The 15,044-nt window shown below is 50.4% G+C and overlaps 1 protein-coding gene across 1 annotated transcript; it reads right to left on the reverse strand.

Moving 5' to 3' along the window:
* Positions 1-365: 365 nt before the first annotated feature.
* Positions 366-15,044, reverse strand: LOC122381074 (translocation protein SEC63 homolog). The gene is made up of 13 exons (XM_043364818.1): positions 14,969-15,044; positions 14,338-14,774; positions 13,028-13,139; positions 12,317-12,431; positions 8,819-8,921; positions 8,194-8,417; positions 7,580-7,881; positions 7,073-7,307; positions 6,561-6,714; positions 3,221-3,387; positions 2,783-2,914; positions 1,906-2,352; positions 366-1,573 (listed from the first exon to the last, which is right to left on the reverse strand). The coding sequence occupies exons 2-13, from the start codon at positions 14,459-14,461 to the stop codon at positions 1,430-1,432; spliced, it is 2,259 nt and encodes a 752-aa protein (XP_043220753.1). The 5' UTR covers positions 14,462-14,774; positions 14,969-15,044; the 3' UTR covers positions 366-1,429.

The following is a 15,044-nucleotide window of genomic DNA, read 5'->3' on the forward strand; positions in this document are numbered from 1 at the left end:
GGCTGTTTCACGGCCGCCGCTAGGTTTCTTATAAGTATCTTGGTTGCTAGCGTTCTACCAGCGCACGTGTCAAACTGGGTTTCCATAGGGATATCAACAAACTCGTATCTCCAACATAACCACAGTCTGTGACGTCAGCTCACGAAATGCGCTGGCAGCGTGCTGCTAGCGGCGGTGAAGCAGGGCCCTGAATTTCTTGAGTAACGGGATAGCCGGTAGTCGCCAGTGGTTTGGCTGCAGGTTGCGGCAAGGCGTTTCGGAAGGGCCACCCGAACGATTTATTTTCTATCCATGTGCTACCATGAGCGTGTCATTTCTAATAACAATTGCTTCCTTCGCGCCCAAGGTCAAGCCAAACACCAAGATACTCCATTAAGGTGTATTTAATAAAATACTTAACAAATGCCCCAAAAGTTATAACAGGAAGAATTTCGGAACACAAGTTCAGAACAAACGAAATCCCACCACCAGAACCGAACGGCGCGCGGCGCTACCCTCTCCCTGCCCTCAGTCGATTTCCCGTGCGACTGACCATGGAACCACCAGTAACGGAAACAGCTCATCTCCCACACAGACAGACCCACACCACCCGCCTCAGCACACGAGTACGGCCTAAAAAAATACCACTCTCCTCCACTCGCGCCGGTCCCAGCCGTCTGAGAACACCGACCTCTCTAAGGAGCGTCTCCGATCGCGGAGAGGTGACGGCGGACACGCACCGACAGTGTTCGGCGACTTGTGCACTGTGTTGTTCACAGGTTGCTAACGACAACTCGCGGTATCGGCTGGAGAGTGCACCCGTGGCGGTCGCCATTCACAAAGACCTAGTAACTATTGTCCAGTAGTCTGCGGTGACCCCGCCGCATATATCATGTCCCAAAGGACACACGTGGCGTGTGCATCTTAGCCTCTTTATCCGGCGACGAAAGGCCGCCCGATTATCCGTTCTTAACGCACAGATCCAACAGAATATCGTCTCGCCGACCCGCAGCTCTCCCTTTCTCTCAGTTTGGTCCGCTCGACAGGCCACTCGAGCCAGTATGCTCACTTTACAGTCCGTCAGTCCGTCAGTTGTTCTCACCGGAGGCACTACCATCAGCCGAAGTCTTCTCGGGGGCCGGCTCTCCGCCCACCAAAGTTCAACAAGTGTCCACGAGAAATGTCCGAAATCTGTACATTATCATCTGAACAGTAACTTATTTGTCCTTTCTCAGCACGAGGCGTGGGATTCGCCCAACAGACTCCGGTCAGTTTCCAACAACCTTTCAATCGATTCCGCCGTTCTCCTCCGTCCGCCATCGCCGGAGTCACCGCCGGCAGCCGTCGCCGAGTGCCGCCGGCTCGTGCGGCCGTCCTGCCGTCCCTCCCGGCGGGTCGCCGTACCGTCGCCGGCGGCCGCTTTGCCGCGGGTTCTGCCGTGGCCGCCGCCCTAGTCGTCCATGTCCGACGCGTCGAACTCGTCGTCGGTGGCGAACTCGTCCACGTCGCTCTCGTCGTCGGACTTTTCCTCCTCGTCGGAGATGTCCCACTGCGGGTGCTCCACCGGGATCTCGTAGGCCTGCTTCACGTCCAACTGCCGGGGGGGGGGGGGGGGGGGTGTCAGACATAGGACCCAGGGTAAGCAGGCTTCTGATCAGGAGGGGGACGGGTGAGACCAATAGGGCGCCGAGAGGCGAGAGCTAATGCGAGTGGACAGATCACAAAGAATAATGTAAACGAATAATGATAAAGCAGGAAACAGCAAAATACAGCATGGTGGTTCGGAGTATCAAAATACGATTTATCGCTGCAGAATGCCATTACCTATGCTATGCAATTTAACACTGACGGAATATTACAAAATATACATTATCACACAAAAACACCGCCTAATTCACACGACTACTCGTATGAAAATGATCTCACCTTGATGTCCCTGGTCTGGTCGAAGCCCAGATACGAGTCCGACCTCAGCACCACGGTGAACGTGTACAGGCCCGGCTTCTTGGGCGCCGTGAACTTGAGCTCGACCTCGGCCTCGGTAACCAGGTCCGTCACCTGGAATGGCGCCGTCACCAGGCCCTTGTTCTTACGGTCGCACACGTACACCCACCAGTACTCCTGCTTCTCGTCGGGGAAGTGCGGCGCGTGCACGGGGTGCGAGACGCGCGACTTGGTCTCCAGCGCCTTGCCGCGCTTGTTGATGCGGCTCTGGAAGCGCTCCCACTCCTCGTCGTCTGTCTCGCGCTCGTCGGCGGTGCGGCCGGGCCGGGAGGCGGCCGCCGAGCCGTCGCTGTCCGAGCCGCCGTCAGAGTGGTCGGACTCGTCCCCGGAGCCGGCCTCGTCACTGCCCGAGCCGTGGCCCTCGGACCGCTGGAACGGCAGGCACAGAGTCAGAGACACAACACATACACGGGTCGTCCTGGAGCCGGCCTCGTCACTGTCCGAGCCGTGGCCCTCGGACCGCTGAACGGACAGCCAGGTCACACGGAATCAGTGACACAAGGTTAGAGGGGTCACAGCGACAGTTGCACACACAGGGTATGCCCTACACCATACCCTGCACCACCACCATACGCCATACCCTGCACACAGGGTATGGCGGGTCAAAAGGTTCAGTGGTTCAGTAACAAGGTGGTGACACAGTGGCAGCCGAACGCGCAACGCTAAAAACGGTAGATACAGGTTAAACATAGTAAATCTGGAAATGAAAATTGATTCGTAAGCAAACAATGAATAGATTGTCATCGCAATTAGGCTTCAAAGGATGGATGTTATGCCTACAGTAAAGCGGCTATCTTACCTCACTGGAAGGCTTGGGAGACTCATCAGGTTTGGTCGCCTGCTTCAACTTCGTCTTCTTAGAAGACTTCTTTCCCGTTTTCGCCTTCTTTTTACTAGACGACTTCCATACAGGCGTCGTCTTCTCCTTGCTCTGACAGAGACCGACCGATTGAGTTACAGCGGCAAACTAAACATTCACAATGCTTTGAAAGTAGACACAGACAGAGCAAATGCATGCAAGACGTCAATCAATGTGAAAATAAGCAATACGACACCTACTTTTAGCAAACACAAAATCGATGTGTCTTCCCATACCCCTCGTGATCCCTCCAACGGTAACCCAAATCCCCAGTGTCCCTCCATCTAACCAGGAAGTCCCTAGTGTCCCTCCATCTAACTAGGAACCACCATTACCTACCACCGCGCCCCACCGCCCCACACCCCCGCCCGCTCGCACCTCCGCCTTGACCTCGTCGCCGGCGCCGTCGGCGTCGTCGTCGGCCGGCGCGGCGGCGCGCTCCGTCTGCGGCCCGTTGGCCTCGCCCAGGTCACGGCGGGTCAGCTTCACGGTCACGGTCGTGATAGCGCCGGCCGTGAACTCGCCTGAGTTCTCGTCATCCAGCACTGTGAAACACGGCGGGGGGTGGTTGGAATTGGGCCGGGAATCGGGACTTTGAAGGGGTGACCGATGTCCAGTGTCCACCTGCCGATATAGCCGCGGCGTTGGATATAACGATGACCGATGCACATTTGTTTGATGATGGTGAATTGGGGTTTTTGGGCGCCCGGACTACAGTGGTCATCGGCGCCCATGCACATTTGTTTGATCGAGTGTGATGAGTAGAGTGGCCGTCACAGTTCAGTACGGAACTGAATGAAACATTCTCTAACTTATGTAACTGGACAGCGAGGAGAATGTATCAGCCGCAGCAGCTGCATTTTTCCTTCCTGAAATACGGGACATGGTGCAACTAGCTACCTTACTGGAATCAGATTGCTTCGCTTTATTGTAGCGGACAAGCAGCTCACTTTTTCGACATGAGCACGGCTTAGGATATGATCAATCAGTGACCAGTGGTTTCGTCCTCACAGTAAAAAACGAAGCACCAGCCCACATTCCAGCATGATAATGGTCACGACTCAGAACCACTAAGTACATTCAGTTTCGTACTAAACTGAACTGAACATCTGACACGGTAGGACAACGGTTCTGAGATAGCCAAACACGCAACCTCGCGTGTATGCATTGTACATTACTCAGACATTCCCCAACATTGCTAGCCCGTCAGATGACACAAGGAGATTGCATAAATGTCGCAGTGAGGATCTGCGAGAAATGGTGAGTCTTAGGCATGCCTATTACGGCTAAAATGCCTGCGTCTCGTGCGTGACAAACGATGCTGTAGATGCATTTCATGTGAGACACATCGCTGAACTATTTACGCAGCAGACTTATCTGAAAACATAGCATATCTGAGCATAACCATAGCTGTGGATGTCATTTCCGTAGCCCACCTGTTTAAGTACAATATTCCGTCGACAAACATTTTCATTACACGTCAACGATTGGCCCAAAACGCCAATGTCCCGTTTTTACAGCTACCCACCCCTGTTGACTCATCACTTTTGACGGATTCCAAAACCCTCCCGTCGCCGCCGTCTGCCGCCCCGAGTCTAGAGGTGGCAAAAGATGAAAATTTTGGGAACCAGACTCGAACCAGACCCGGCTGGACATTACTGGAACCAGTCGGACCCGGTCTTAGTTGGAATCGGAACCAGTTGGACCCGTTCCCCAAAAGTCAATTAATACAAACTGCTTGTAGGTATCATTAGTTGCATCATGTAAAACAGCCTATTTCCCACTGGGAATACTCATGAGCTACTGTGTGCAAAGAAACATTCACTTCATTCACTTCATATTTTGCAATAATGTGTAGTGCGCAAGATGTATAGTTATGGTAGGACCCGGTTGGACCCGTCAGAAAATTTCCAGGAACCGGTCTGGATCCATATGGGTCCAGACTGGTTCTTTGGACCGGGTCCTCGGGTCCACATTTTGCCACCTCTACCCCCGACCCACCAGCGCCACACAATGCCATGTTTCGGCCGGTTTTACGGCTCACGAACAATGGGTTTCCGGGCGGGAACGGAGGAAAGGGTCGTACGCCGGACGCCGGTTGGCCAAGGTCGGCTACAACAAAACTGTCCGTCTGCCGAGACGGCAAACGGAGGAGCAAGCATGGCCGGACAGGACGGGCGGGCGAGGCGCTACACGGGGTATATACTCATATGGTCATATGTTCCCGCAGTCTGCTGTGAATGTCATTACTAGGCTGCAATAGTTCATGATTCGGTAAATGTGATCAGCGGTTAGAACCTCAGCAAACTGGTACGTAACGCATGCACGTGGAACACTGGCAGTTTCAGTCTGTTGCTCAAACGGGTCAAAGTGTGGTGAGCAGGCGCCATGCGAGCCAACAACCTTTTAATACACCCCCAGCACTGTGCACCAGATACAGGTAATAAATAACGTACGGTCCAAAGACCGAGCATTGGCAAACGAATAACAAGAGCATTCCTGACTCCTGAGCACACTAAGAATTGCGTGGGACAAAATGTTGATCAACTAACTCACACATTTCGTGACGCATACCTTCAGCAAACAGCAAAGTACGTCTTATCCTATTCCCGCTTCTAAGCTATGAATGGCATATCAACAGCCATGCCATCACACAAATGCGCTATCACGACAGCCGTAGCTCAACTAAACCAACACGCACAATCATTTTCAGAAACTCGCCCACTCCGACCTGAGGTGTCAGCCCTGCCTCATATTTTACATTGGACACGTTAAATCAACTCTCTAATGCCCCGATCGTATTGCTTATCCGGCTCCTGTGCGCGTTTAAATCACTCACCGGCCGCTCGTGACAGGCACGCTGCATCGCACCGCTGACAGAGCTAAAGCCGCAGCGTCACCACCGCTGAGGTCAGCGATCAGCATGTCAGCTCAGCAATCAGCAACGGAGGCTGACGACCTCCGGAAACCAGCACCCCATCCCTACCCAGTAGGTGATCTCTGATCATCCTGGTATCGCCATCTCACCCACATCCACTCGATCTCTCATCCACCCCTTCGCACTGAGCGTGACCCACCTCCGTCAAATGTCACCCGTCACCGGGCCGTCACCCCGGCGGGGGCGGGGGCTCGCTCGCGGGTCACGGCGGGCCACCAAAGGGCACCGGTGACGGGCAGAGCATGGGCGGCCCGACAGAGACTAATTGGGTCGGTGGCGTAACAACGGGTGGCGTGCAAAAATGAAATACGACTTCGCACTAAGGAAGCTATGATAACGATGCATGTGATTATGAAATGTATCCTGCATCTGACAAATTAAAGCAAAAACACAAAAACGAAACATTGAAAATATAGCCAAAACACTAGTCAGTTGCATGGCAGGACGCTGGGAAATGATCTGCATGGCAGGACGCTGGGAAATGATCAGCGGGTAATAAAAAATTAAACATAACAGGCCGTCCGCGTGTTCGTTGCGGACCTCGGCCACCTTAATTACATAATAAGATAACATTACAGTCAACATAGATGGATCAATACCACACCAAGAGAGTTCTGGCTGACTATCTTGGTAATGGTGAGGGGAGTTCTGAGAACTAGTAGGTGCGTCTATTCGACAACTAACCGGTAGATTTGAATATCCGATACTACTCCAATACATTCTTATACCCGAATACCCCCCTCTAAGACTCACGTCACGTCCCCATCCCCCCCGACTGACCTTCGGACGTGACGTCCATGGTGACGTGCGGCATCCTCATCAGCACGTTCTCGACGTTCTGCGCCTCCTCGTCGGAGAGGTTGCGCAGCACGTGGCGCCGATCGAGGGCGTCCAGCTCGGCCAGCTGCTGCAGCGTCTTCACGTTGATCTTACGCTGGCGGCGGAGAGGGAGCAGGGGTCAGGGGGACAGACGCGGTGAGGAAAGGGGGAGAGGTGGTGGGGAGGCGTGCGCAGTTTGTCGGAAGTCTGTGCGGCACATCGAGCGTCTGATTCGATGGGATATGCTTGCATTTTGAAATGAAGACCAATTATTCAGCTTACTGTAAACGAGCAACATAATGGGCCCTCATAAAGTGTGAATGCATAGAAAGAGGCAGCAAGTCAGTAAGCAGAAGACGTCTGAGCACTAAATTCATAGTTAGCATCTTTCTACCGTCTAACAAATCACGCACTAGGTAACATTCCCTCGCCAGATTCCATCACCACCTGGTTCCGTGAGTCCATCCGCCCACCTTTTTATCCACAAAGTGTCTGAGCATGGCCTCATCGACGTGCGGCAGCTGGAGCAGCACCGACTTGGAGTCCCAGAGCGCCTGCACCACCATGGGGCACAGCTTCATCGTGTTGTCGATCGTCTCCAGACTGGGCAGGCGGGCGATGCGTCCGGCGTGCGCCAGCATCACCAGCTGGCTGATGCAGGTCACCATCTCCTGGATCAGGTAGGGACACTTGCGCACCACCAACTGCCTGTGGAGGGAGACGGGGGGTCAGCGGAGCTTGACGGGCGGAGTTTGCGCACCACGTGCTGTCTGTGAATGCGAATGTCATTGGTCCCAGTGGATAGTTGTAGAACGGGTGTGCAAATGATTGCCGTGCGTTCAGAGAAAGGCCGTTCTTTCACCCCAACCCCTTCTCGCACTCATAGCCACTTGCACAATCCAATCAGCCCTACCGGTCCACTCATACCCTCGTCTGCTCCCGCATACCCCCATATTTTCTCTCTGCCCACCGCCACCCACCTGTCGATCTCGAGCGTGGCCGGCGGCAGCGGCAGCCGCGTGAGGTGCGCGTGCAGCAGGCACCGCGCCTTCACCGAGTACTCGAAGCACAGCGGACGCTCCTTGTTGTTCTCGCCCAGATTGGGCAGCCGTTTGATGAGCAGCGGCACCTCGAAGTTGTCGCTCTCGCGCATCTGCACCTCGGAGTTGTGGCCGCGCTCGAACTCGAGGGAGGCGCTCAGCACCATCAGCACCCGGCGCAGCATCATGTGCGGCGTCTTGTGGAAGAAGTAGAAGTAGAGCTGCGTGGTGTCCAGCAGGACCTGGGGCGCAGCAGGGGCGTAGTGAGACGGGTAAGGCAGCGGGAGAAAACGAGGCAGCAGCTGCAAAAGCAGCGAACATATCATTTTGGTTGCAATAAACACAACATCCTAAGCCTCAGAGGGCAAGTAACAGAAGTGCTTAGCAAGAACACCAGTCAAGAACCACAACAGCAATGAGCAGAATGGAGCGACAGCAACAGCAGATCCGAGCATTACAATTTACAAAGCGATATATTTAGCAGAATGCCTCGATAACTTCCAGCATTATAGCCCCACCGCGGGGCCGCCCCATCACCCCTCTCTTCAGCGCACCTGATCTCCGGAGAACTTGATGGAGTTGTACCACCAGATGCCGACCACGGTGGGCAGCGCAATCATAAACACCAACGTGTAGACGCCCAGCACCCAGATCGAGTTCTCCTTCTGCACGATCCACGAGGGCAGCGCGATGCCGAAGTTCATGACGCCCGGCCCGTCCGGGTTGCCATAGAGCTCCCAGTTGCGGCGCGCGATGTCGTCCGTGAGTGCCTGGTAGGCTGCCGGTCGGACGCAGCGGGTCAGAGGTACTGGACGGAGGGCGGGCGCCGCAACAGGACGGTGGGAGCTAGTTTACACGAAATGTCACAGCTTTACGACGCATGAAGACAATTGGTTGATTGAGCATGTGAATCCATGTCGTTACAGCCGCCATTTGCGATCCCCAGCTACAAACTAAATTACGTCTCTTATTCTGCTTACCCTTTAAAGTTTAATACCACAATCTAAAAGTTTAATACATCTAAAAAATTACATCTAAAGTTTAAAAAATTACATCTAAAAGTTTAATACCACAATCTGAACTCTGCCTATTGCTTCCGAGTGACCAAATTGGAGATGTTAACATAACGTGCAACATGCCATTAACTCATCGAAGCAGCTGCTCAGCATAGATACGAACCTTTGTTGATTTTGACGAACTTCTTTTCATCTCCTCCCTTGTCTGGATGCTCCGTAAGTGACAACATTTTGTAGGCCTTCTTAATGTCCGCCTTACGAGCTCCCTGTAAATTTCCGCACGGCGGTTACAACAGTGTTGCATTTTTCGTCCAAACCAAGCATACCTAACCCTATTTTACCCTCAACAGTGATGATCTATGACCTGTGCAAGTGGACATGTCGAATATTATTCTAAGTCTGGTATGTACTCGAAATTTCTTGATAAGACGATAACGGTTGCGATGTGCACGATAAACCCTGCTTAGTGCTTTCCAGTCTCGGAAATTCGCATATACATTAGGGTGGCACTTAATTTCGAATTTTTTAATTTCAACCGGGACGGGTACCCATATTGTTCTACCTCAGGAAAAAATGATTTGTATGAAATTTTATCAAAAAATATTTATATTTAGAGGTAGCTCAATGGGGTCATACTTGGTACATATTGACAAAGCGTATATTGTGAACGGGGATTCAGATGTGTGTCGCGCCTTTCCAAGCATTGTCATATTTGAGCTGTAACACGTTTAAATGAATGATAGATGCCTTCCTATTTGTTTCATAACCACAGTGTTTCTCGCCGCAAACGCGCTGTGACGCAATGCGTGATTCAACCAATGGCCGTTCAGCGTAGTTTAGCTTATTTTGTTCGGTGACGGTAGCTCGCTGCCAGGCGTGCAGCTTCAGCTCTTCTCTCGTATTACGATGGTTGGGAAGGGTCACGAGACTGCTAGCACTTACCGGGGTTACATGAGCAAATAAATGCGTATCAGGAATGGTTTTTCTTCGCTGAATATTGTGAACCGTTTGTAATACGCATTTACTCTGCTCATGTATCCCCGGTCACTGATGCGCAGGGGGACACTGCCAGTGTACGGCCACAGGGCAGGTCTCCGTGTCTTCGTGATGTCAGGGAGAAGACGTGCACGTGAAAAAGATAAGTTGTGCTTTGCTTAGCCATTGCAGAACATTTTTCGCTAGCCAGGCTCAAACTGACAGGCCGCAGCAAACGCTGTTCTATAATTTCTCGATGAGTGAGAGTTGAAGGATTGAGTGAAAGCGCTCAGTTTTGACACAAGTGCATCGAACACCGGCCTCAATGCAGGAGCCTGCAGAGGTAGCTCCTGCATTGTCGAGCAGGAGCAGCGGGCAGCGGCTCGAGCAGGACTTGTTCCACCTGACTTGCCACGACATTTACGAGTTTGTTCTATAAAGACATTTTCAGCCTGCCTCGGCCCGTCCAGCGGCCCGGACGTTGTTTTGTTTAAGCGCTTCCATAAAAAGTGGGCGTCTAGATGGAACGAACTACGAAGCCATAAACCTTCAAAAACTGTGACATGTCCCACCTCCACAACCCGCGTGATGCTCTTGCACAGTTCGGTCGTATATCCTTGACCGCGAGCACTCGCCCAACAACCGTGAGATGCTGGAGCTGGCCATCACTGTCCTCGGTGGTGCTCCGAAACGAGGTATGAAGATCGCTCGCCCCGATATGCTCCGTGTGTGCTGGTTGACCAATGCCATTTACGCTATGAAGCTTTACATCTTCCGAGCACAATCCCGGCTCACTACGACTAAGAAGAAGAGCCTCCAGCCGCCAGCGAATCGTGACCTTTGTGGTAACAACGTAGTTTTCGGCTCGATTCAATGCACCGCTTCTGGCGTCTGCACCAGCGCAAGATCTCGACTTCCTCAAGTCCCTCCTGGAGTACGAATTGGACGAATTGGTGTTCGAATTGGTGTCCAAGGCGACAGCCATTGCCTTCAGCCGTCACCTCTGGTATCTAAATGAGAGGCTGGTCGCCCTCAACTTCTAATGGAGGAGATTACGATCTCTGCCACTAAACGTGAGATGGCTGCATCGTTACGAGAGGAGAGGGCCGAGTACCCCCCCCCCCCCCCCCCGTCGAGCCCATGGTTGAATCTACTATAGCTTCAGTCTCTAGCAAGTCCACGGCAGACTTCGTCATATCACAACTGGCTTCACAAGCTTCTTCAGCATCCTCGGTATGGACACCGACTTCCTCTTGAAGGATCCGATTCTTAGGAAGGTCAAGCCAATCTACAACGCCGCCATGCGCTACATGAGGTCTCTTCACGCCTCTACGACTTCGCGGAACGAGGCATTTTGTTGATGGCCAGGAAATCGATCTGACCCCCACGAAGGATAAAGACTAACAGCAGCTCCTCTTGTAGGTCGTCGAGGAGCAAGACGCAAGCATTCTGACATACGCAAGGCGATCGTAACTTCTAAGTAGGCAAGACTAGCCGACGAATGATGTGTTCAAGTGTTGGCTGATTACGGATGATACCGCTTTCTCTTTTCATGGAGCTATGCAGTAAGTTATGCATACCTTCAAAAGAATTATGTACCTCATATGTACCTATATATCTGAGCTTTAGGTGCTGAAACGTTTCAATTAAGTCTTGGCAACGTCCAATGTCATTGTGAACATCAGAAATACACGCGCAAATTAAAATTTCGGCAAAGTTGTGTTTTTCACAAAAATGCGAACTTTGACCTGGTTGAGCTACCTCTAAATAAACATATTTTCCAAAAATATTTTACACACAACGTTTTCTCGGGTGGTAGAACAGATTGGCTGCCCGTCCCGCTGAAAATTCTCAAAACGAAATTTTAGCCCCGTTTTAGTGCCACCCTAATATACATGTACATACAATACCATATACCAGTAAAACGCCTTTTGGGCGAAGAACGAGCGAGCGAGATAGTGAGCCCTGCACGTGCGCAAGGGCGAGAGGGTACTTCCAACGGGCTTGTGCAAAGCACCCTTCTAACCGGTCGCTAGCGGTGTGCCAAATTTGAACGCAATCGGCCCAGCCGTTCCTGAGATCTGGAAGCGGCATTCTGCACGTGCGCACGTGCAAGCGGGGTCCAAACTGACTTTTGCACGGCACCCTACTAACTGGTCCCCAGCCGTGTACCAAATTTGAGCGCAATCGGCCCAGCCGTTCTCGAGATCTGGGAGCGCCCCCTGCACGTGCGCACGTGCTGTAGCACCCCAACCTTAACACATGCAGATGAATTATCTGATGGAGACCTAACTGTGTACCGAGTTTCAATTCAATCGGCCCAACCGTTGTGCCGTTATTGAGGTTGCAATTTTGGGGGTTCTTAAAAAATGTCCAACTTTACCACGCGCCACGTGCGGTGGTTGGCAAGAACGCATGGTGGCCATCACACCACAGAACTTTTACGTCCAAGTGACATTCAGTAAAGAAGACCGCTTGTCAATCGGATGTCCCGTTCCTAAGATATTAGCCTTTGAAGAGCGTCCCCACGGCCGGCCGGCCGGCCGGCCGGCCGCTCATACTCAGGATTTTCCCTTATTTCAGTATGAACTCGCTCGCTCGCTGCGCTCGCTCGCTCGTAATAAGCAAAACTTCTGAAAGAACCATGTGTATGTTAAAAGGAAATCTCTGGGTGTTCAAAACTCACTGGTGACACGCCCAGAATATCGTACGGGTCGAAGTTGGCATACTCGTAGTCGAACTCGCGCACCCGCTGGACGAGGATTGCCACAGCGATCCAACCCAGGATCAACACTATTTGTCTGCCAAACAACAGCCATGTATCAGTTAGAGAGGGGCAGCGAGGGGAGAGCTACTCACAGCAGCTGTTCCATAGCCACACATCAGCACAGGACAAAGTGAGGTCAGGAAGGAGAAACGTGCAATGGGAAAAGATGCTGGGGGTAGCCGGGCTAGCGTGTCTGCCACAGGGACGAGGAAGGTGAGCTCAAATAGAATTGTGAAATGCCCATAAGCTGAAGACATGGTGGCGTACATCTACGGTGCCAAGGATAGTGTAATGAGCCTTTTCCAAGTGGAGCTGATGAGCTGCAAAGGGAAAAGGAAATGACATAGGTTATTGTATGTTACACTACACACAGTGACAGCAAGAGTTAACACCTTCATCTGATAGGTCCAACTACTGACACAAATGAAAATGAACTGAAGACATTTGAAAGCACACATCTTTCAAATATAAAGAAGTATAAAATAGCGGTCACTAAAAGGCACAATGTAACACACAAAGGGCAACAAATTCTGCTTTCCAACAGCAGCCTATTCTTATCATTGGCTAGACCTACCTACTGTAGGCCACATGACCTTGCAGGCACATGGAATATCTTCTTTGAATACTTACATAGTTCTTCTTTTCCATTTTTTAGAAGGTTCTTTTGACTTGAGCAGGTGCCGTTTCCTCACACAGCCGCTGCACTGGCAGATGCTGCCATCCTTTGGTTGGGATGAATCATCTGTAAGAGTGAACAACAGCTCCATTAGCCAATAAGCTTTAAGTAAGCTTAACTCAGCATACATTCAGCTGTTGAAATGTATAGGCAAAATAGTTTAAAAGATTCATGAAGTGTCTGGACCCAAGTTAATCAGAGCTCGCAGAATTACCAGGGTTATTGAGCTGATGCTGTAAAAGCCTTCCTTCATCCTTTCCTTTTCAGTAGTGATACTTGAAGTAAAAAAAGTAGGAGGGTTCAGGGTAAGTTATCAAGAGGATTTGAAGGTAAAGCATGCTGAGTAAAGCTGGTTTCAGTCTGTCTCACTCACCCACATCAGCTAGCTACTCCCATCAACCATAGCATCTCCCTTAAGTCTGTTACATTGAACAACCAAATGAGTAGTGACTTAAACATGGGCAATCTCTCAACCACTGCCAATGTCTATAATGGTTAGCTGGTGTGCTGTACAGATCAGTTGGTAGCTACCAACTGGTCTGTACAGCACTATACTACTGTGCAAAGGCAATAACAATTACACTGGGTCAGAGGTGATTAGGAACCTCAGGCCAGAGGCACCATAATGTCATCGGTTTTAACTTCATACAGGAGTACAGCCAGTAAGGCATCTAAGCACATGCATGTCCCTGTATATTTAACATAAAATCAACATTATCACCACTTAAAAACAAAGTTGTGGTACACTTACTTGCGGTTGGCATCAGGAAAATGAGGAATAATTATCTGGGATCATCAGTAATAATTTGGTATTGCATGGACCATTGATACAAATAGTCACGTTTTTAGATTGATTTTGCTTTCACTTAATGCGGCTTTTACCCTGTTGTCAATTCCATTGTGCACAGTGTCAGCCATAAACACCAAATGATCCCAGTGATCCCGGAAAATTGAAATTATCCCTGATTATCCAGATACCAAACACACCCTTAAAGGAAACGGTATAAGTAAGCCTGGCGTCCCAGGAAGATGCCAGATACCATTGTAGGTTGTAGGTTTGTAGGTTTGTAGGGCAGGTTGTAGGTTTGTAGGTTGTAGGTTTGTAGGTTATAGGTTGTAGGTTTGTAGGTTGTAGGTTGTAGGTAAGGTTAGGTCAGGTTTGGTTAGGTTTGTTTTGGTATATATCTCCGTCGTCCCAATCTGGCATCTTCCTGGGACGCCAGGCTTACTAATACCAAGGAAACATCACAAACCTTTCCCTTACCTTTTTTATCATCCTTGATGAAATAGTAATATGAAGCTGGACCCAATACAAGTCCAAGGAAGCAAAGAAGAAAATAGTAAAATGTTGAGCCACTTTCATCATATTCAAACTTTTGACCAGCCATCCTGAAGGCAGAAACTTATCTCCTTGGCCGAAACTACCAATGAATTGCTAGATGATAAGGAAACAGATCAAGATGACCCTAATCTGGGTCAGATGATCTCACACGATAAGAAACGAGAACATCTAGCAATATTGCCTGGGAATGTGCAGAATAATAAGTGTTTTCCTAACAGCCCCACGATACTCTGCTTTCATTCCTATCTCAAATAAAACGGTACACCACAAAACGGTGTCTCTGCGTTGACGTCAACAACCCGTGTCTTCCAGTGTCTTCATTCAAATCACAGATGGAATCGATGAAGTCATCGGTCGTCCTAGAGAAAAGTATGAAAAATTATGCTAGAGCTTGTGACTTTTTCAATAAAGCTTCAGAAAAGGCCAGAAAAGGCGAACTACAAACGCAAATTTAATTGATAAACTGTCATCAATCATGAATTATTTGGAAGAATCAGTGCTAAAAAAAGTTAATTCAAAACATGGAAAGGTAAAAATGGCCAGATGAACGAACACAGTATGTAAGCGGAGAGTATATAAAATTTTCCCCTAGTCTCCGTGTCGTTTTCCTAAAAAGCATGACGTTAAAA

The sequence above is a fragment of the Amphibalanus amphitrite genome, unplaced genomic scaffold (assembly GCF_019059575.1).
Source record: "Amphibalanus amphitrite isolate SeventyFive unplaced genomic scaffold, NRLGWU_Aamphi_draft 000113F_arrow, whole genome shotgun sequence".
NCBI lineage: Eukaryota > Metazoa > Arthropoda > Thecostraca > Balanomorpha > Balanidae > Amphibalanus > Amphibalanus amphitrite.